This window comes from Planococcus citri, chromosome 1, assembly GCF_950023065.1.
Source record: "Planococcus citri chromosome 1, ihPlaCitr1.1, whole genome shotgun sequence".
NCBI classification, from domain to species: Eukaryota; Metazoa; Arthropoda; class Insecta; order Hemiptera; family Pseudococcidae; genus Planococcus; species Planococcus citri.
The window spans coordinates 3,479,180-3,502,445 of NC_088677.1; the positions used below are offsets into that span (position 1 = coordinate 3,479,180).

General features: G+C 35.4%; 2 protein-coding genes across 3 annotated transcripts; both read right to left on the reverse strand.

Moving 5' to 3' along the window:
* Positions 1 to 4,023: 4,023 nt before the first annotated feature.
* On the reverse strand, positions 4,024 to 21,937 carry LOC135845102 (uncharacterized). Of its 2 annotated transcripts, none has more exons than XM_065363571.1 (3): positions 21,639 to 21,937; positions 21,181 to 21,553; positions 4,024 to 4,725 (listed from the first exon to the last, which is right to left on the reverse strand). In XM_065363571.1, exons 1-3 carry the CDS (start codon positions 21,684 to 21,686, stop codon positions 4,190 to 4,192), a joined length of 957 nt encoding a protein of 318 aa, XP_065219643.1. In that variant the 5' UTR covers positions 21,687 to 21,937; the 3' UTR covers positions 4,024 to 4,189. The 2 variants fall into 2 exon arrangements, with proteins under 2 accessions (XP_065219643.1, XP_065219649.1); XM_065363577.1 differs by lacking the exons at positions 21,181 to 21,553; positions 21,639 to 21,937 and adding exons at positions 5,163 to 5,265; positions 8,195 to 8,378 and having other exon boundaries at positions 4,024 to 5,077.
* Positions 12,722 to 14,191, reverse strand: LOC135845091 (uncharacterized). The gene is made up of 2 exons (XM_065363560.1): positions 13,902 to 14,191; positions 12,722 to 13,810 (listed from the first exon to the last, which is right to left on the reverse strand). The coding sequence occupies exons 1-2, from the start codon at positions 13,947 to 13,949 to the stop codon at positions 12,896 to 12,898; spliced, it is 963 nt and encodes a 320-aa protein (XP_065219632.1). The 5' UTR covers positions 13,950 to 14,191; the 3' UTR covers positions 12,722 to 12,895.
* Positions 21,938 to 23,266: the final 1,329 nt, after the last annotated feature.

Here is a 23,266-nt window from a genome sequence, read left to right on the forward strand (position 1 = left end):
ACTCATCTTATTTATTGCTTGCGATTAGATCAACGATCAACGAAGTAAATTTTTACAAGTCCAACATCGTGATAAGGATGGCATGATTGTTTGGGTACGGGTCGGGGTCTATGGTCGAGCTCTGATTTGCTTATTCGAATTTCGCGGACGCGCGAGATTCAAACCAGTTATAAACCAACCAATCAGAGCAATTTTGATAAGAGTTAGTTTTTACCCCGGCCGTTCAGATCGCGCTATTACTGCGACAAAAACGCTCAATGTATTTTAAATGGAGTTGCCAGTATTGTCAGTTGATAGTATTTGACCGTTTGGAACCACCACAACCGCTTTTTTAGGTCAATTGAAATGGGACCCAGAACCATCAGAACCGTTTCAAAATTTGGAAAAGAGAAGTACCAAAAGAACAACCATATAAAATGATTTTGAAACAATTTAGAACCATTTAGAACCGATTGAGTTTTTTAAGGAAAGAACAACCAGAACAAGTTTCAAATAAGAAGAACCATCAGAACCCTTTTCAGGAATCGGTTCTTTTTGGTCCTCTCATCATTGAAACTTCGTTTTTTTTACCAAAGTGAAATAAGAATTCATGTTTTTCATGCAAAATAAGCGAGGTAAAGGGGAATTTTTACAAATTTTCAATTTTTTGCCAATTTTTTGCACCTGGAACCATTTGGAACCATTTTTTAATTGGTGGAACAACCAGCACCACCAGCAAAATATCAAAGGAGGAGTAAAAGGAACCATCAGAACCATTTGAGTTTGAGAAGAACTGAGAACCATTTTGGAAGAACAATGTGAAAGGTATCTTATGGAACCAAAACAAAACCGTTTCAAAGCCACAACTGGGAACCTTTTGAGAACCGAAACCAGAACCACTTATTTTCAAAGGTTCTGAAAACCACAACCATCACAACCAATTCAAATCCAAACGGTTCTCAACACTGCATTTTACATAAATTGTTGAACAAATTTTTCAATGAACGTTTGCAAATATGCTGCTTTGTTGATTGTTAGCAAATGATAAAATAATTTTTAAATATAGGTAGGTATAGAAGATATCGCACCTCGGTAGTAATGAGGTTACATCTCAAAAAAGTGAAATTTTACAGGAGAGCGATTATGGCAGATTTTGACCAAATTCAGGAGAGACCATCATTCTGAGGTGAAAGTTTACCTAAATTTTTTCCAGGTAGCTCCGGAGTGAAGAAAATGGCCCTCAAAGAAAAGGCATTTTTGAAAAAATTTACGTTGTTTTCAATTTCAAAAATTTGAGAAAAATAGCCAAAAATCTTATCAAGGGAATATCTTGAAGTGTCCGCCTCCGATTTGAACGGGACCGCGATTTTTGGTCTAAAACTCCCAAAACCAAATTTTCAGCTGCTCAATTTCATATCTCGATATTTGGCGAACCTGGGTTTTGAAATTTCTTTGACTGTTTTCGGTGATTTACCTATACTTACTTTTTACAAAAAATGAACGTACATGATCAGTAAAAATGATCAAAATAAATCCTAAAACTGATATTGATTCCCCAAATCCAAATTTCGACATTTCCAGCCATTCTGGAGCCTCCAGCACGATTTTTTTTTCAATTTCTCCAGAATTTTAAATTTGCTCCAGAAGGCGTGGATATGAAATAGGGCAGCTAAAAATCGAGTTGTGTGTTATGCTCGACCTGTTTAACGAGTTTATCCACATTTGAGCCGGTTCTGGAGGGGACACCTCAAGAGTGGTTTTTTGACCAGCTTTTTTCAAAATAAAAATATCCAAAAATCAAAAATTTCTCGTTTGTGAGAAAATTTTTGAAATTTGCGCGAATTGCAGTATTTCGTCATTAATTAACCCTACGAGAGCGAATTTCGCCATTTCCAGCCATTCTGGAAGCTCCAGCGCGATTTTTCAATTTCTCCAGAATTTTCAATTTGCTCCAGAAGGCGTGAATATGAAATTGAGCAGCTAAAAATCGAGTTGTGTGTTATGCTCGACCTGTTTAACGAATTTATCCACATTTGAGCCGATTCTGGAGGGGACATCTCAAGGGTGGGTTTTTGACAAGTTTTTTTTCAAAATAAAAATATTCAAAAATCAAAAATTTCTCGTTTGTGAGAAAATTTTTGAAATTTGCGCGAATCGCTCAATTTCGACAATGACATTAATTAACCCCACGAAGAGCGAATTTCGCCATTTCCTGCCTTTCTGGGGCCTCCCTTTAATTTTTGGATATTTTTATTATGAAAAAAGCTGGACTTGAGGTGTCCTCTCCAGAATCGGCTCAAATGTGGTTAAATTCGTTGAACATGTCGAGTATAACACACAATTCGATTTTTAGCTGCCCAACTTCATATTCACGCCTTCTGGAGTAAATTGAAAATTCTGGCGAAATTGAAAAATCGCGCTGGAGGCTTCAGAATGGCTGGAAATGGCGAAATTTGGATTTGGGGAATTATTATCAGGTTTAGGATATATTTTGATCATTTTTACTGATCATGTACGTACTTTTTTGAAAAAAGTATAAATCACCAAAAACAGTCAATTTTGAAATTTCAAAGGTTCGCCAAATATCGAGATATAAAATTGGGCTGCTGAAAATTTGGTTTTGGGGGTTTTAGACCATGCTCTTTCAAAAAATCGCGGTCCCGTCCAAATCGGAGGCGAACACCTCAAGAGGTTCCCTTGTAAGTATAAAAAACTTTTCATTTTTTTTAAGTCATCAATCAACAAAGAATTGGCGACCACTGCAAGCCTATTTCTCCAGTTTCAGGAATGATACCTATCTTTCTCAATATTTTGGATTGGAATGATTAATGCTAAATATCTGTGAAGAAAAACATTTCAAAACGCCAATTTATTCAAAACCACTCGATTTGTAAATTTTAAACTGCTTAGTGGAACCCTAAAAGTGGTCTTGGATTTTGACAGCAATAGCATACATCGACGCAGAATCTCAAAATACTTTCCTTTGGGACTGGACCATTATTCCCAAAAAACTGGTTAGCTAGCGACAGAAACGAGAAAACCACGATTTTTTTTGAAAATACATCCATTTTGACGCTCCATTTCTCCCCTCTTGGTGCACCTCTGGAGCTAAAATTTTTTCTGGGTCTCTTTCAACTAAAAATAAAACCCTCTGTTGAATTCGGTCAAAATCCGCCGTAATTTTTTTTCGATCTATCTCAAGATTTTGATTTTTATAGATCTTAATTCATTTTGATTACTTTTATGGAATTTTTTGAGCAGCAGCAGTTTCTAAAAATTGTTAGAGGCTTCAAATCACGCTAAAACCATCTCTGATTCACTCATCAAGTTGAAATTAGGACATCAATTAGATTTCAGTTTTCCAACCTCATTGGGTAAAATATGGTGAAGATTTCAATTTTCAAAAATCTGTTGGAGGCTCTAGAACTGCTCAAAACAGTTCGAAATCGTTTCCAATTCCAATCGATGGGAGGGGGAGTCGAAAATGAAGTACGAACCAAATTTCCACATTCTCAGTCGGTTTGGTGAAATTTAAATTTCTTTTGAATTTTTCTGCCGAATTTAATTTTTAAAAATTCACCAAGAATCGAAAAATTGCCTCTACGTCAAAATTTCCTGTTTTAGACTCAGAAGTTGGCATCGGAACATCTTTTAACCAACTTTTTGACGTTCACTTTTGAAAAACTAAGTAAATTTTTTAAAAATGTTACTTGACAGAAGTTTGGTGAAAAAAGACGAATTTGCAAAGGGGTGTGAGTTTGAAATTTGAATGTGCTTATCTGTGCCAGCGATATTTCGCGAACTTCGGTTTTTTGTAATCCATTTCTCTAAATGTTTCAATTTCAAAGACGAACTAATCAGCAAGTATTTCAGTTTCACTTACGATAATTATTTTTTATGCGATTTTATCAGGCTTAAACGATGTTTAATTGACTTTCAATCAATCTACGAGTTTTATTTTTCATTAATGCATATAACGATCAATTTTTCGTATGTAGGTATCTACTCTTTAAAAGAGAATTTCACATCAATCAACTTCTACTGTATTGCTAAACATCACGATTTATTCTCACTAGATAACAAAAATCAATTTTATACTTCATCTTTACGTAGAAACAAAAAAGGAAAAAATCTGTTCATTATGAATAATTTGGTAAAAATAAACATTTAAAAAAAACTGAGCATGAAGGAACACAAAGATAGATATAAACTACACTTGATGATCTTTTTCAACTTCGGTTTGCTTTCTCAACTCTTCAACTTCGTTCATTTCCAAACTAGTCACTTTCGATATAACACAAGGATCCACGCCATTTCGTAACATGTTCTCGACCATATTTCGTTGTTCTTCGCGACGAATAGTTTCAATGAGATCATCAGTGGCAACCTCGCCAAACTGAGCCAATTCAGCCAAAGACCAGTTATCAACTTGCAATACTTCGTGGGCTTTTTTAAAATCCGCATCACTATTTACGAGTTGTTGAATCGCTGACTTTTGATCTTCATCTGCAGCGTACTTGAGAAAGAAACTCCATTTATCAGCGTCAGTCTGAATTTCATCGAGGTTGGTAATTGAAAATTTGGGCAGTTCAACAAACACATACGATATCAGTTTTGACAAAAATGTTTGTTCATTCGGGAAATTTTCTTCTCTGAACTCATATCTTGATATATAATTCTGTTTTTCGCAAAACATTGAGAAATTGCATATTGCCAACATGGCGACTGGTTTTAATAACTCGAAGCCTCGAGGCGAAGTTTGATTTCCATAAATGTGAAAACCATGCCACTGCAAATGGGTCGAAAAATGCGGGTGATGCTGTTGCTGCATACTCAAATTCACGATGAACTGTTGGCCATTCGTAGACTTGCATAATACATTGGTTAGAACATCCTGTTTTACTTCTTTAGCAGCATCTATGGAAAAATCAGGAATTGAATCTAGCGGTTCGACATTTTTTATTTTGTCACCGTTCATGAGAGATATCCCGGATAACATGCTGTTGAGAAAATTTCGAAGAACGGGCTTGTTTTCCAACGGATCGAACATCTTCTTGAACGTGAAATCGTACATAGGTTCGAGAACTAGAGGTCGTTTCTGTGAATGAAACAAATTAAAGGTGAGAAAATGTTTGATACCTACGACTTATGAACAATAACCAAAAATCCATATTTATACATACTTCGCGTTTGGCTCGCAGGCACTTCGATAACGAGAAAGGTCTGAGCATGACTTCGGATCACTGTGTACAACCACTTAAACTTGATGAATTCAAACGCTACGAATCTATAATACTATAAAGGAAAGTCCCCTTTTTTTGTTGCCGGTAAACTCGAAACTTGCCGAACCAAAAATTCTGAATTTTCATGCATACGAACGCCTGTAAGCTGGAGAGTGTTTATGGCAAAAAAAAATTTTAAAAAGTTTAAAAGGACAATTGTTATAAAGCTTCAAAGTTGAAAAAAATGACGACTTTTTTGGACTTTGCGGAGGTGAAACCAGTTTGCGGAGAGACGAGGTAAAATTTCGTTGCAAAGCGAGTGTATTACGTTGCATTGAGGGTAGGTGCTGGAAGTGGGGTAGTTCTAAGTGTAGTAGGAGTCTATCAGGTTTGTGAAATCAGCAGTTCGGAACAGTGTTGCCAGGTTTTTGAGGTGTTAAAACCCCAATTTATGCGACGGGACCGCGATTTTTGGAAAGAGCATGTTCTAAAACCCCCAAATCCAAATTTTCAGCTGTCCAAGTTCATTTTTCGAATTTTGGCAATTTTTTGAAAATTCAAAATTGATTGTTTTTGGCAATTTATGCTTTTTTTAAAAAAGTACGTACTTGACCAATAAAAATGGTCAAAATAAGTCCCAAAACTAATATTAATTCCCCAAATCCAAATTTCACCATTTGCAGCCATTCTGGAGCCTCCAGCGATATTTTTCAATTTCTCCAGAATTTTGAATTTGCTCCAGAAATCGTGAATATGAAATTGGACAGTTAAAAATCGAGTTGTGTGTTATACTGGATCTGTTTAACGACTTTATCCACATTTTTGAGTTGGTTTTGGGGCGGACACCAGAGTGGTTTTTTTTACCAGCTTTTTTCAAATAGGTATAGAAAATCTAAAAAAATCAAAAGTTTGCGAGGAAATTTTTGAAATTTGCGCGAATCGCTGTATTTTGTCCACAACTAACCTCCCGAGACCGAATTCCACCATTTCCCACCGATCTGGAGGCTCCAGCGCGATTTTCATATTTCTCCAGAATTTTGAATTTGCTCCAGAAGCCGTGAATATGCAATTGGGCAACTTTTTATCACCTTTACTTTTATTCTTTATTATAAAATTTTACATTGCATTTTATCCTCTCCACTTGGGGATACAACTTTGAACTTGAATAACTTGAACGAAAAAAGCTGCAAAGCAACCCTCAGTAAATCACTTTTTCAACACTCATGTCACTCACGTCTGACTCACTGAAAAGTGGAAATTTTTAATAAACTCAATTCTAAACTGATTCATACAAAATTCATAAGCGTTACTTCAAAAAACAGCTGAATACTTCGATAGGAAATTTTATAACCTTTAATTTTATTCCTTATTGGGCTCAAACTACCTAAATGATTCACGACGTGTCAAATTTTATGTAGGTATAGGTTAAAGATACAGTCGGCCCCGCTTATTATGGTCGCATTTGTCCGAGGCAAATTGATTTTATTAAGCGGGTGATCTTATAAAGCGAACTTTTGAAAAAACACAATTTTCACATTAAAAAATTTACTACAACTTCACAATGTACTTGCTACTAAAAAGATGGATTAAAATTACGATAGGTACTCCCAAATTTGCGATTTAGGTACATAACATATCTATTTTTTTTAAATTTTCAAATGTTTAGACCTTTTTCCCTTTATCATCACTTGAGAGAAAGTTGTTAGAAATCAAAATTTAAAAATAAGAGAATAATAAGTGAAAAATTCCAAAAATTTTGTTTTAAAGTATGAAAAAACAAGCCATTTCCCCAAAAATACCTCAATATTTTCACAAAATGATTCTGCTAAGCCGGGAGTTTGATTACATTAAACGAGTGATTTTCTGTGTAATTAGGTACAAAAAATCGGGACCAAGCCATTTGATTGCATTAAACGTGTGATTTTATTAAGCGGATCCTGTAAGCGGATCCATAATAAGCGAGGTCGACTGTACATACTTGAATTTTCAATTTTTTAGTCTGGAAACTGTTCTAATAGTTCACACGTTCAGAGATGAAACTTGAGGAATGGAGTATTTTTATGAACTACTGAAGTGGGGATGGTCAACTGTTGAAATAACAGAAAGGTCATTTTTTTGGAGTGGTATATTTTATTCCTCAGGTATAAAATTTTACATAAGTAAGTCCACTAAATTTTGAATTCGATTTTTAAAAAAAAAATTCAAAAAGAGCAGACTTCAAAGAACAATAATTTGGCCTGTGTCTGAAAAATGCCACTATCCAAAAATCACTGATAATGAAAATGAAAAAAATAAAGAAAAAGAGTACCTAATTCATCAATAGGTAAGTTGAAAATTACAGAGAGGCCATTTTTTTGGAGGGGCATTACAGGCACTACCTACATCAAGTGGAATGTGAAATGAGATGATTACCAAACAATTTTTTATTCATTCATATGTAAATAAACAAAAACAGCTCTAGATCTCTCCAATAAAAATTTCAAACTTTGAAGAATGAAAATGAAAAAAAGAATTAAAAGCGGATAATTGACCAATTTTATCATTTTTAGCAATTTTTTTTTTCAAAAATTATGTCTATTCCGGGATGAGTACCGACTTTGGAAAAAGGCCAGGGGAGTAAAATTTTTGATATTTCGCAAGTTTTTGAGCTCAAACTAACTAGATGATTCACAATGTGTCAAATTTTGTAGGTAGGTTACAGTGAATTTTAAATTTTTCAGCCTGGAAACTGTTCTAATAGTTCAGACGTTCAGAAATAAAACTTGAGGAATGGAGTACTTTCAGGAACTATAGCTGACCCCTGAAGTGGAGAGGGTCAAAGGTTCAAATTACAGAAAGGTCTTTTTTTGGAGAGGCATTAATGTCATTAACCACATTAGGTGAAATACGACGACAATTACCAAACAATTTTTTATTTGCTCATAAATGAATTTAAAAAAACGCAGCTCCATCTTTCCACTCCACCCGTCCGAAGGACGGGTATTTTCTGCTTGTACGATATAATTCTAAATTTCTTGCAAAATAATTCACATTTCACGTTTCAGAGAGATCGATGCCGGTAACCAACACTTTCAATTTTCATTCGTGAGAGAGAAAGAGGACCAGTTGCAACTGATAAGAAATATGTAGGTGGTACTTGTTAAAAATGTGTCGTATTTTATTCGATTATTTTTGTATCGATTTTATTTTAAATAGGTAAAAGCCAAATTTCGTTAAGTAGGTATGTTACGTTATGGTGAGGATACGTTTCTGTTTTCGTTTACTTGCTGTAACGTTTAACGAGTAAAACTTGCTCGAACTTTTGTACCTAGAGCTTTTGTAAAGCTCGTATATACAACGTGACGTTTATTATGTATTATAACGTTCAAATAAACGGTTATGTGTTTTTGGTGTTCGAATTTTAATAATGCACGTTGTGCACGTTTTTAGAATCTTGAGTTTTTCGATGTTTCGCGATTTAAATGCGAAAGTTGTTATATCGACGACAGTACTGCTGCACTTGCCTCTTTGGTAGGTAAGTAGGTAACGTTTGTGGCGCTAGTGACGCTGAACTGCTGAGGTGCACTGGATCATAGGAAATAAAAGTTTAGGAAACATTTAATTTCCTAGTCCATTTTATTTTTTAATTTGTTGAACAAATTTTTCAAAGAATTAGTGGGTTCGTTTGAAAATATACTGCTTTGTTAATTGTTTGCAAATTATATTTAGAAGGGAAAATAAAGGTTAGGTATAGTTTTTCCTCGATCCTACCATTCCATTCCGGAAATTTAAAAATCATGAAAATTAAAAATTATCAGGTGGAAATTTGCCAAAATTGCATAAAAAATGTTGAAAACCAGTAAAATTGTGACAAAAACACTAAAAAAGAAGAAAAAAACGTTGAATTGGTAAAATTTTCAAAAAGATCCCTGATACTGACGAATGACAAAATTAGTTTCGAACGCAATAAAGGAAGTTGTAGTTGAATCGAACAAGCATGCAAAAATACATCGCCAGCTAAAATTTCAGAGTTTCACTGCATTTTTCGATTTTTGGTGAATTTTAAAAAACCAAATTTTTGGTCAAAAAGGGCTAGAAAATTTAAATTTAGCATGCACCCTATCCTCCCCCCTCCTATCAATTGGAAACAGGTTCAAACCATTTAGAGCGGTTCCGGTGGATTACGAATAAAAATGTTGACAGATTTTGGTTAAAATCAGGAGAGACCATCATTCTGACTTGAAAGTTACCTGAAATTTTTTTAGCTCCGGAGATGCTCCGGAGGACAGAAAATGGCCCTCAAAGAGAAGGCATTTTTGAAAAAATCAACGTTTTTTTCAATTTCAAAAATTCGATAAAAATGGCCAAAAACTTATAAAACAATTTAATACAATATTGAATATATCTGTGAAGAAAAAAATTTCAAAACTCGAATTTATGCAAAAGTAAGCGATTTGAAAATTTTCAACCGCTTACAAGAACCTCTTGAGGTGTCACACTCCGATTTGAACAAAACCGCGATTTTTGGAAAAAGCATGGTCTAAAACCCCCAAAACCAAAGTTTCAGCTGCCCAAGTTCATTTTTCGATTTTTGGCGAATTTTTGAAAATTTAAAATTGACTGTTTTTTGGCGATCGATGCTTTTTTTAAAAAAAGTACGTACTTGATCAATAAAAATGGTCAAAATAAGTCCCAAAACTCATATTAATTACCCGAATCAAAATTTCACCATTTCCAGCCATTCTGGAGCCTCCAGCGGGATTTTTCAATTTCTCCAGAATTCTGAATTTGCTCCAGAAGGCGTAAATATGAAGTTGGGCAGCTAAAAATCAAGTTGTATATCACCCTCGATCTGTTTAACGAGTTTATCCACATTTGAGCGAATTTTGAGAGTGACACCTCAAAAGTGGCTTTTTGACCAGGTTTTTTCAAAATAAAAAATCAAAAAATCAAAAGTTTCCCGTTTGTGTGGAAAATTTTGCAATTCACGCGAATCGCTGTATTTTATCCAAAACTAACCCCCCACATCCAAATGTCACAATTTCCAGCCATTCTGGAGCCTCCAGCGGGATTTTTCAATTTCTCCAGAATTTTGAATTTGCTCCAGAAGGCGTGAATATGCAGTTGGGCAGCTAAAAATCGACTTGTCAAGTTTATCTGAATTTGAGCCGATTTTGAGAGTGACACCTCAAAAGTAGTTTTTTGACCAGATTTTTTCAAAATTAAAAATTCCAAAAAATCAAAAGTTTCCCGTGTTTGAGGAAATTTTTGAAATTTGCGCGAATCGCTGTATTTTTTCAAGAACTAAACCCCGGAGCGCAAATTCTACCATTTCCAGCCGTTTTGGAGCGAGAGTGACACCTCAAAAAACCACTCTTGAGGGTTCACTCTCAAAATCGGCTCAAATGTGGATAAACTCGTTAAACAGGTTGAGTGTAATATACAACTCGATTTTTAGCTGCCTAACTTCATATTCACGCCTTCTGGAGCAAATTGAAAATTCTGGAGAAATGGGAAATCGCGCTGGAGGCTCCAGAATGGCTGGAAATAGTGAAATTTTGATTTGGGAGGTTAGTTTTGGACAAAGTACAACGATTCGCGTGAATTTCAAAAATTTTCTCACAAACGGAAAATTTTTGATTTTTGAACTTTTTATTTTGAAAAAAAAGCTGGTCAAAAAGCCACTTTTGAGGTGTCACTCTCAAAATCGGCTCAAATGTGGATAAACTCGTTAAACAGATCGAGTGTAATATACAACTCGATTTTTAGCTGCCTAACTTCATATTCACGCCTTCTGGAGCAAATTGAAAATTCTGGAGAAATGGGAAATCGCGCTGGAGGCTTCAGAATGGCTGGAAATGGTGAAATTTGGATTTGGGTATTTAATATTAGTTTTGGGACTTATTTTGACCATTTTTATTGATCAAGTACGTACTTTTTTAAAAAAAAGCATAAATCGTCAAAAACAGTCAATTTTGAATTTTCAAAAATACGCCAAAAATCGAAAAATGAACTTGGGCAGCTGAAAATTTGGTTTTGGGCGTTTTAGACTATACTCTTTCCAAAAATCGCTGTTCCGTTCAAATCGGAGTGTGACACCTCAAGAGGTTCCCTTGCTAGTAGAGTCCTAAAAGTGGTCTTGGATTTTGACAGCAATAGCATAGATCAACGCAGAATCTCAAAATACTTTCCTCTGGAACTGGGTCATTTTTCCACAAAACGGGTTAGGCAACGACAGAAGCGAAAAAACCACATTTTTTTTTCGAAAAACGTATCCACTTCGAGGCCCCATTTCTCCCCTCAAGGATCTCGGGAGCAAAAATTTTCTCTGGGTAACTTTCAACTCAAAATAAACATCTCCGCTGAATTTGATCAACATCCGCCGACTTTGACCTAAGATTTATACAGATCCTAATTCATTTTGATATATTTTAAGGTATTTTTTGAGAAGCAGAAGTTTTTAAAAATTGTTAGCGGCTTCAAATTAAGCTAGAGCCATCACTAATTATTGACTCAGCATCTATAGATTTCAGTTTTCCAACTTCATTGGATAAAATATGGTGAAGATTTCAATTTTTGAAAATCTGTTGGAGGTTCCAGAGCAGCTCAGAACAGTTCGAAATCGTTTCCAATCGATGGGAGGGGGGAGTCGAAAACGAAGTACGTGCTAAATTTCCACTTCCTCAGTCAATTTGTACCTTAATTAGGCGGACGATATTGTTCTTCTCTTCCTCTTCAGAAGATAGGTAAAGGAATTGTCTCCAAGTCAAAATTTCCTGTTTTAGACTCAGAAGTTGACATAGGAACATCTTTTAACTAACTTTTTGAATAAGTTACGAAAATGTTGAAAATATGCCAATTTATGGAAATCTAAAAATTACCAAAAGTTGAAATTTCAGCAAAACTCACCAGAAGCGTGGCGAAAATGACTTGAATAATTGAAACATCAAAATTTGCAAAAATATCAACTAAATTGTTAAAAACTGTTACCTACATTTTTTTAATGAAACACACCACAAATCGATGAAAAATCAGCAAAAGTGCGCAAAATATAACGAAAATTGCTTTCAAGATTGTTGTTAGAATGTTAAACACAAAACAAAAACAGTCGAAAATGACGGAAAGTGAGTCTCAGATTGGCAAAATGCAATTAAACAGACCGAAACAGAAACGTTAACCAATTTTGCAATTTGCATGAAACTTTTTTTTTCTCAAAATTCTTCAAAAATGCTCAAAAGCATTTTAATCGAAGAGTTCGCCTTTCTTCCTTCATTCTACTCGAATTTGGAAAGGGGTGTGAGTTTGAAATTTAAATGTGCTCATCTGTACCAGCGATATTTCGCCAACTTTGGTTTTTTGAAATCATTTTCCCTAAATGATTCAATTTCAAAGACGAACTAATCAGCAAGTAGGTATTTCAGTTTCACTAACGATCATTATTTGACGATGTTTAACTTTCAATCAATCAAATTAATACATACTGCGATCAAGTTTTCGATGATACCCAGTAAACCAAAATTTTACATCAATCAACTTCTATGTATTGCTAAACATCACGATTTTATTCTCACTAAATACCAGTAACAAAAATTAATTTTATACTTCATCTTTACGCAGGAACAAAAAAGGAAAAAATCTGTTCATTAAGTATAAATAATTTGGTAAAAAAACATTAAAAAAAAAAACTGAGCATGAACACAGAGATAAAATATAAACTATACAGGATGATCTTTTTCAACTTCGATTTGCTTTCGCAACGCTTCAACTTCGTTCATTTCCAAACTAGTCCCTTTTGATATAACAGAAGGATCCACGCCATTTCGTAACATGTTTTCAGCAATGTTTTGTTTTTCTTCGCGACGAATAGCTTCAATAAGATCTTCATCAGTGATAACTCCAGCAAACTGAGCCAATTCAGCCAAAGACCAGTTATCAGCTTGCAATACTTCGTACGCTTTTTTAAAATCCGCATCACTATTTACGAGTTGTTGAATCGCTGACTTTTGATCTTCATCTGCAGCGTACTTGAGAAAGAAACTCCATTTATCAGCGTCAGTCTGAATTTCATCGAAGTTGGTAACTGAAAATTTGGGCAGTTCAACATACACATACGCTAACAGTTTTGAAAAAGGTGATATTTTTTCCAGGTTCTGTCCTGTTCTCATTTCACATCTTGTTATATAATCCTTCTCCGTTTCGCTGAACACTGAGAAATTGCAGATTGCCAACATGGCGACTGGTTTCAATAACCCAAAGCCTCGAGGCGAAGAATGTAATTCTTCTTCACTGATTTGATTTGAATAAATGAAAGCATGATGACACTGTATATGCGTCAAAAAATGCGGGTGGTGCTGTTGCTGCATACTCAAATTCACGATGAACTGGTCCCCATTCGTAGACTTGCACAATACATTGGTTAGAACATCCTGTTTTACTCGTTTAGCAGCATCTATGGGCAAATCAGGAATAGAATCTAGTAGTTCGACATTTTCTATTTTGTCACCGTTCATGAGAGATATCCCCGATAACATGCTGTTGAGAAAATTTCGAAGAACAGGCTTGTTTTCCAACGGATCAAACATCTTCTTGAACGTGAAATCGTACATAGGTTCGAGAACTATAGGTCGTTTCTGTAAATGAAACAATTAAAGATGAGAAAATGTTTGATACATACTTCTTATGAATAATAACCATTAACCAATAATCCATATTTATACATACTTCGCGTTTGGCTCGCAGGCACTTCGATAACGAGAAAGGTTTGAGCATGACTTCGGATCACTGTACAACCACTTAAACTTGATAAATTCAAACGCTACGAATACGAAATGATTCTAAATTTCTTGCAAAGTAATTCAATTCACATTCCACGTTTCAGAGAGATCGATGCCGGTAACCAAAATTTTCAATTTTCATTCGTGAGAGAGAAAGAGGACCAGTTGCAACTGATAAGAAATATGTAGGTTGTAGGTCTAGGTGGTAGTTCACTTTACTCTTCGGTAGGTAACGTTTGTGGCGCTAGTGACGCTGAACTGCTGAGGTGCACTGGATCATAGGAAATAAAAGTTTAGGAAATATTTCATTTTCTAGTCCATTTCATTTTTAAATTTGTTGAACAAATTTGTCAAAGATTTAGTGAGTTCGTTTGCAAATATGCTGCTTTGTTAATTGTTGGCAAATTATATTTAGGAGGGAAAATAAAGGTTATAGTTTTTCCTCGATTCTACCATTCCATTCCGGAAATGCAAAAATCATGAAAATTAAAAATTACCGGTTGGAAATTTGCCAAAATTGCATAAAAATGTTGAAAACCAGTAAAATTCTGACAAAAAAAACTAAAAAAGAAAAAAAAACGTTAAATTGGTAAAACTTTCAAAAAGATCCCTGATACCGACGACGGACAAAATTAGTTTCGAACCCGACAACGTTGTAGTTGAATCGAACGATCATGCAAAAATACATCACCAGCTAAAATTTTAGAGCTTCACTGCATTTTTCGATTTTTGGTGAATTTTTAAAAATCAAATTTTGGGTCAAAAAGGGCTAGAAAATAGAAATTCAGCACGCACCCTATCCTCCCCCCTCCCCTGTCAATTGGAAACAGGTTCAAACCATTTAGAGCAGTGCCGGTGGATTACGAAAAAAAAAAGTTGGCAGATTTTGATTAAAATTAGGAGAGACCATAATTCTGAGTTGAAAGTTACCTAAATATTTTTTTAGCTCTGGAGATGCTCCGGAGGACAGAAAATGGCTCTCAATCTCAAAGAGAAGGCATTTTTGAAAAAATCAACGTTTGTCTTTCTACAATTCGAGAAAAATGACCAAAAACTTGTAAAACAATTTAATGCGATATATCTATGAAGAAAAACATGTCAAAACTTGAATTTATGCAAAAGTAAGCGATTTGAACAGAACCGCGATTTTTGGAACGAGCATAGTCTAAAACCCCCAAAACCAAATTTTTAGCTGCCCAAGTTCATTTTTCGATTTTTGGTGAATTTTTGAAAATTTAAAGTTGACTGTTTTTGGCGATTTATGCTTTTTTTAAAAAAAGTACGTACTTGATTAATAAAAATGGTCAAAATAAGTCCCAAAACTAATAGTAATTAGTAATTACCCAAATCCAAATTTCACAATTTCCAGCCATTCTGGAGCCTCCAGCATGATTTTTTAATTTCTCCAGAATTTTGAATTTGCTCCAGAAGGCGTGAATATGCAGTTGAGCAGCTAAAAATCGTGTTGTGTGTTATACTCGACCTGTTTAACGAGTTTATCTACTTCAAATGTAGATAAACTCGTTAAACAGGTCGAGTGTAATACACAACTTGATTTCTAGCTGCCCAACTGCATATTCACACCTTCTGGAGCAAATTCAAAATTCTGGAGAAATTAAAAAATCATGCTGGAGGCTCCAGAATGGCTGGAAATTGTGAAATTTTGATTGGTGGGGGGGGGGTTAGTTTTGAACAAAGTAGAGATTCGCGTAAATTTCGAAAATTCTCTGCAAACCGAAAATTTTGATTTTTGAGTTTGTTATCGTTAAAGTGGTAATTACTGGGATAGGATGGTTCGGATAAGCGTGATTACTTATGAGGGGGGTTACATGAGAAACTACCTAAGGGGGTTGAATTTAGCCTATGTCTCCTAATGTCACTAGACAAAGGTATCCGATCCAATATTAACGAAAACAACTAAATGTTAGAATAATAATGAAACGAACACTTACTAGTTAACATCATTATTCCAATAATTCTCTTTATTGTACTAAAAGACATCGATACTATTATAGCCCAGTCAAATTACGATTTGACCCGGACATAATTGGGATCAAAGGTTTTTTTTGCGAATATTGTCTAGGATGGTGTAGTGAACAACATACTAAAAGCCCCCGCCCCTACCCCTGGAGCTAATCCCCCCACAGTGGATCAAAGCCCCCCAAAATCCGTTTTTTGTCAAAAAATTACTTTTGAGTAAAATGAGCACTGATTATTTAATCTCTCCTTAAATACCTATCAAATGAGCTATCAACCAACTCCCTAGCCCCAAGGGGGGCGCTACGACCCCTCAAAGTGATGTGATTTCAATTTCATGACTTTGGGACTTGAAACCTGTTCTAATCGATCAAATAAAGTCAAACTTGGGGAATGAGATTATTTTGGGACCTAAAGTCGACCCCTAGGGTGGGGGAGGGTCAAATTCAAAAATTACGGTAAGGTCATTTTTTTGGAGGGCCATAATATGGTCCCAAATGAATGAAAATGGTCCAAAATCGTATCATTGGTCAGCACTCCCATTGTGATTACCATATCCAAATTTCAGCTTCCTAGGTCATCCCCACTTCTTTTAAGGAGGAAAAAATCGAAAATAGGGGTAAAAAGAGGGGTTTTCCACCTTAATTCTGCCTTAAATGGGGTGGGAATGACCTAGGAAGCTGAAATTTGGATATGTTGATCACAATGGAAGTACTGACCAATGATATGATTTTGGACCATTTTCATTCATTTGGGACCATATTATGGCCCTCCAAAAAAATGACCTTACCGTAATTTTTGAATTTGACCCTCCCCCACCCTAGGGGTCGACTTTAGGTCCCAAAATAATCTCATTCCCCAAGTTTGACTTTATTTGATCGATTAGAACAGGTTTCAAGTCCCAAAGTCATGAAATTGAAATCACATCACTTTGAGGGGTCGTAGCGCCCCCCTTGGGGCTAGGGAGTTGGTTGATAGCTCATTTGATAGGTATTTAAGGAGAGATTAAATAATCAGTGCTCATTTTACTCAAAAGTAATTTTTTGACAAAAAACGGATTTTGGGGTGCTTTGATCCACTGTGGGGGGATTAGCTCCAAGGGTAGGGGCGGGGGCTTTTAGTATGTTGTTCACTACACCATCCTAGACAATATTCGCAAAAAAAACCTTTGATCCCAATTATGTCCGGGTTCACCCATTTTTTCCCGATATTTGACTGGGCTATTATAATTAATACATTTAATTATATTATTCTCGATCCACGTTCCAATATGTCAATCTATGATCTATGTCATTAGATTATTGCCAATCATGTAGTTCAATAGGACATCTATATCATTACGAGATGATATAGGTAAGCAAATAGGTATTAATCAACATACCTATCTACGAGTCAGGATCTTGCCCTAGGCCCGTGGATACACGATACTATCAATTAACTGTGCTAAACTTATAATTAACCAGTGGAGACACCACCATGTAAGTACCTACTTACCGAACACTGCCCACCGTCACTCCACCTCTTTCCCTTAGCCTACCCCAATAATAGTGGCTGTCCGTGGATGCTTGGTTCATGAAAGACACACGTAACACGCGTCCTACCTGATGATGTCCGGAATCATCTCAAGTAGTCGCAAGAAGAGATACCTAAATAGGTATTTGCGATAGGTCATAATTACAATTACGTTAATTACTCTACCGACGAATGAGTAAATCAATATAGAATTACCACACTAGAAGTGGATTAAACACGAGTTAAACATCTCATATAGAGATTATACATTTAATTCGACACTATGAAGACACAATGCCACTTGATACCTTACGCTGCAGACGATAGAAAACAAGTGAGGCTCGTGGACAAATTCTCATACAGAGAAGCCACGATCCAGAAGATCTGAGCTCACCCCTTTTACACATGATTGACAGATTTATGTGTAAAACTGGTGTATTGTGTAAAGATACACATACCAAGTGATTTATTATACATAATGAATTATGTATAAGTAGTTCCCACGTTACGACGATTCCCATAATCAGGTAATCTTTCCGAGAATGACCACCTTGAGGGTGAAGGCATATTACACTATATCAAGTTTTTTATTTTGAAAAAAAGCTGGTCAAAAAGCCACTTTTGAGGTGTCACTCTCAAAATCGGCTCAAATGTGGATAAACTCGTTAAACAGATCGAGTATAATATACAACTCGATTTTTAGCTGCCCAACTTCATATTCACGCCTTCTGGAGCAAATTCAAAATTTTGAAGAAATTGAAAAATCGCGCTGGAGGCTCCAGAATGGCTGGAAATGGAGAAATTTGGATTTGAGTAATTAATATTAGTTTTTGGACTTATTTTGACCATTTTCATTGATCAAGTACGTACTTTTTAAAAAAAATCATAAATCGCCAAAAACAGTCAATTTTTCAAAAATTCGCCAAAAATCGAAAAATGAACTTGGGCAGCTGAAAATTTGGTTTTGAGGGTTTTAGACTATGCTCTTTCCAAAAATCGCGGTTTCGTTCAAATCGGAGTGTGACACCTCAACAGGTTCCCTTGCTAGTAGGGGAAGCCCGGGCAAAACGAACAATTTTTTCTTCAAACAGCCAAAAACATATCTTAATATTGTTTGATCCTTGATGTAATAGTATCAAAATAAACCTCAAACCTTCTACTATTCAAAAATGTGTTTGCAATAACAAAAACAAATCTTTTTCGATCTTTAATTCCCATTTAACCAGAACAACTTTTTTTCAATTTTTTTTCAAAACACCCGGGCAAAAGGAATAATTACCCCGGGCAAGAGGAAAACCAATGAAATTTGGTCAAAAATGGGAGGGTAAACTCAATTTATTATGAAGGAGATTACTTTGGTGATAAACAGAGGTCATTAGTGTTGAAACAAATTCATAAAAAATTTTCTGAGTGTGTCATGGGCAAAGTTTTGGCGGATATTGCATAGTAATATAATTCAGAAAAAAACGAGTTGAATGTGATACGATTATCATCGCCTCTGGATCTGTTAAGGGAGCTTTTGAGTATTCGCTAGCTTCCTAAAGAAATTTTGGTAGTAACACATCATCATTATCCAATTTTTTTGTAATTTTCATTTTTTCCATTACAAAAACCTATCTAATTAAGTGTTCCTTTTGCCCTGTTCCTCTTGCCCGGAACAACATGACTTGATTTTTTTCAAAATTACATCCATAAGAGTGAAATTGATAGAAATGGTTTTTACATTTTCGGAAAGTAGATAAAATTTACTTTAATTTGAGATCTTACTTACGTTTGTAGGTACTCTGGTATTGAAATCGTTTGAAAAATTAAAAACCCCTTTTATGAAAATCAACAACTCGAAATCACAAAGTGAGTTCTCAGAAAAAAACAAACCTAGTTATTGCAAATTTTTTAGTTGCAAAATATTCCGCAATCAAAACGCTATCAAATGACAGTGTAACCAACTTCCTACCTGTATTAGAAAAAATGTAATTCAAAGTATTCCTTTTTCCCGGGGTGTTCTTCTTGCCCGGGCTTCCCCTAGAGTCCTAAAAGTGGTCTTGGATTTTGACAGCAATAGCATAGATCGACGCAGAATCTCAAAATACTTTCCTCTGGAACTGGGTCATTTTACCACAAAACGGGTTAGGCAGCGACAGAAGCGATAAAACCGTAATTTTTTCGAAAAATGTATCCCCTTTGAGGCCACATTTCTCCCCTCAAGGACCTCGGGAGCTAAAATTTTCTCTGGGTTACTTTCAACTCAAAATGAACATCTCCGCTGAATTTGGTCAAAATCCGCCGACTTTGACCCAAGATTTATACAGATCCTAATTCATTTTGATAGATTTTATGGTATTTTTTGAGAAGCAGAAGTTTTTAAAAATTGTTAGCTGCTTCAAATTAGACTAGAACTATCTCTAATTGACTCGGCATCTATAGATTTCAGTTTTCCAACTTCATTGGATAAAATATGGTGAAGATTTAAATTTTTGAAAATCTGTTGGAGGTTCCAGAGTAGCTCAGAACAGTTCGAAATCGATTCCAATCGATTGGGAGGGGGAGTCGAAAATGAAGTACGTGCTAAATTTCCACTTCCTCAGTCAATTTGTTGAAATTTGGATTTCTATTAAATTTTTACACAAGATTTAATATTTATAAATTCACCAAGAATCGAAAAATACGTTTTAGCACACGATACGAGGACGATATTGTCCTCCTCTTCCTCTTCAGAAGAAGGGTTAAGAAATCGCCTCCAAGTCAAAATTTCCTGTTTTAGACTCAGAAGTTGACATCGGAACATCCTTTAATCAACTTTTTGAATACGAAAATGTTGAAAATATGCCAATTTATGGAAATCTAAAAATTACCAAAAGTTAATGAAACACATCACAAATTGATGAACAATTAGCAAAAATGCGCAAAATATAACGAAAATTGCTTTCAAGATTGTTAGAATGTTAAACTCAAAACAAAAACAGTTGAAAATGACGGAAAGTGAGTCTCAGATTAGCAAAATGCAATTAAACAGACCGAAACAGAAACATTAACATCACGATTTATTCTCACTAAGTAGATACGAGTAATAAAAATTGATTTTATACTTCATCTTCAAACAGAAAAAAAAAAGGAAAAAATCTGTTCATTATGAATAATTCGGTAAAAAAAAAAAAACATTTACAAAAACTGAGCACGAACACAACGATAAAATATAAACTATACAGGATGATCTTTTTCAACTTCGATTTGCTTTCGCAACTCTTCAACTTCGTTCATTTCCAAACTAGTCCCTTTCGAAATAACAGAAGGATCCACGCCATTTCGTAACATGTTCTCGGCAATGTTTTGTTTTTCTTCGCGACGAATAGTTTCAATGAGATCATCAATGGTAACATCAGCACACTGAGCCAATTCAGCCGAAGACCACTTATCAGCGTGCAATACTTCGTAAGCTTTTTTGAAATCTGTATCACTATTTACGAGTTATTGAATCGCTAACTTTTGATCTTCATCAGCAGCGTACTTGAGAAAGAAACTCCATTTATCAGCGTCAGTCTGAATTTCATCGAGGTTGGTAATTGAAAATTTGGGCAGTTCAACAAACACCCACGATAAAAGTTTTGCAAAAGGTGATATTTTTTCCAGGTTCTGTCCTGTTCTGAATTCACATCTTGTTATATAATCCTTCTCCGTTTCGCTGAACACTGAGAAATTGCAGATTGCCAACATGGCGACTGGTTTCAATAACCCAAAGCCTCGAGGCGAAGAATATAATTTTTCTTCACTGACTTGCTTTCCATAAATGTGAAATCCATGCCACTGCAAATGGGTCGAAAAATGCGGGTGGTGCTGTTGCTGCATACTCAAATTCACGATGAACTGGTCGCCATTCGTAGACTTGCATAATACATTAGTTAAAACATCCTGTTTTACTTCTTTAGCAGCATCTATGGAAAAATCAGGAATTGAATCTAGTAATTCGACATTTTCTATTTTGTCACCGTTCATGAGAGATATCCCGGATAACATGCTGTTGAGGAAATTTCGAAGAACAGGCTTATTTTTCGTTGGATCAAACAACTTCTTGAACGTGAAATCGTACATCGGTTCGAGAACTAGGGGTCGTTTCTGTAAATGAAACAAATTAAAGGTGAGAAAATGTTTGATACCTACGACTTATGAATGATAACCAATAATCCATATTTATACATACTTCGCGTTTGGCTCGCAGGCACTTCGATAACGTGAAAGGTCTGAGCATGACTTCGGATAACTGTACAACCACTCAAACTTGATAACTTCAAACACTACGAATACGAAATGATTCTAAATTTCTTGCAAAGTAATTCACATTTCATGTTTCAGAGAGATCGATGCCGGTAACCAAAATTTTCGATTTTCATTCACGTGAGAGAAAGATAACCAGTTGCAACTGATAAGAAATGTAGGTTGTAGGTGGTAGTGCACTTGCCTCTTCGGTAGGTAAACGATTATGGCGCTAGTGACGCTGCACTGCTTAGAGAGGTCTGTGGTACGAAAGGGGAGTCGAAAATGAAGTCCATATCACATTCCCACTTTCTCAGTCAATTTGTTAAAATTTTGATTTCTTTTCAATTTTTCCGTCGAATTCAATTTTTAAAATTCACCAAGAATCGAAAAATCATGATGCCTTATAGTCCGGCATAATTATGACAAATAGGAGTAATTGCACCCCCCCCCCGCCGATCCTCTGGGACAACTTTTTTCTTAAAGGGGACATCCTAAGGAACATTTTAAAGCAAACTTGCCCAAAAAAAAGTTGGCCTTACTTACAAAATGGCGGCCATTTTGATTGACAGGTCAGTCAAAATTTCAGACTTTGCGTTTCAACATAGGACTTGCACGAAATTTTTCAAACCTCACAGAAGGTAGATCGAAAGATCACACAAAAATTTATCACCTGTCCAAATTTCAAGTGCTAAAGTGCGTTTTTCGATTTTTGGTGAATTTTTGAAAATCCAATTTAGGCCAAAAATGAGGGAAAAAATCAAAATGTTACCAAATTGACCAAGAATGCTGAAATTTGGAATATACCCCATTTTCGACATTCCAAATCGATTGGAAACGGTTTCCACCCGTTTTGAGCAGTTCTGGAGCCTCCAGCAGATTTTTGAAACTCGAAATTCCCACAAAATGCCATCAAATTGGAATTGTAAAGCTTAAATTTATGCTAAAAACTAATTTCAATACGCTACGAAGTACTTCAGGTGAATTTCAAGTCGTTTTGGAGCCTCCAGCGACTTTTTGAAAATTTCTGAAGCCTCCAGCAGATTTTTGAAACTTTGAATTTTTACAAAATTTCATCAAATGGAGATGGAAAGCTGAAATTTACTCTATACTCCAATTTTACCACCTTCTGACTTCTGAGAGACGACTTTAGCTGGGTTCAAGTCATTTTAGAGCCTCCAGCGACTTTTTCGAAAATTACTGGAGCCTCCAGTAGATTTTTGAAGCTTGAAATTTCCTCAAAATTTCATCATACTGAGATGGAGAGTCGAAATTCATACTGCAAACTGATTTCAATACGCTACGAAGTAGACTGCTGGTGGATTTCAAGTCGTTTTGGAGCCTCCAACAACTTTTTGAAAGGTTGTATGGCGTTTTTTTTGAAAATTGAAATTTCCTAAAAGTAGCTGGAAGCTTCAAAACCATTTGAAACCACCATGTAGCCTGCGAAGTAAATTTCAGCTTGCCAACTCCATTTGATAAATTAATGTTGCGGGAATTTCAAGTTTCAAAAATCTACTGGAGGCTCTAAAATGACTTGAACCCACCTGAAGTCGTCTTCAAAGGGTGTTAAAA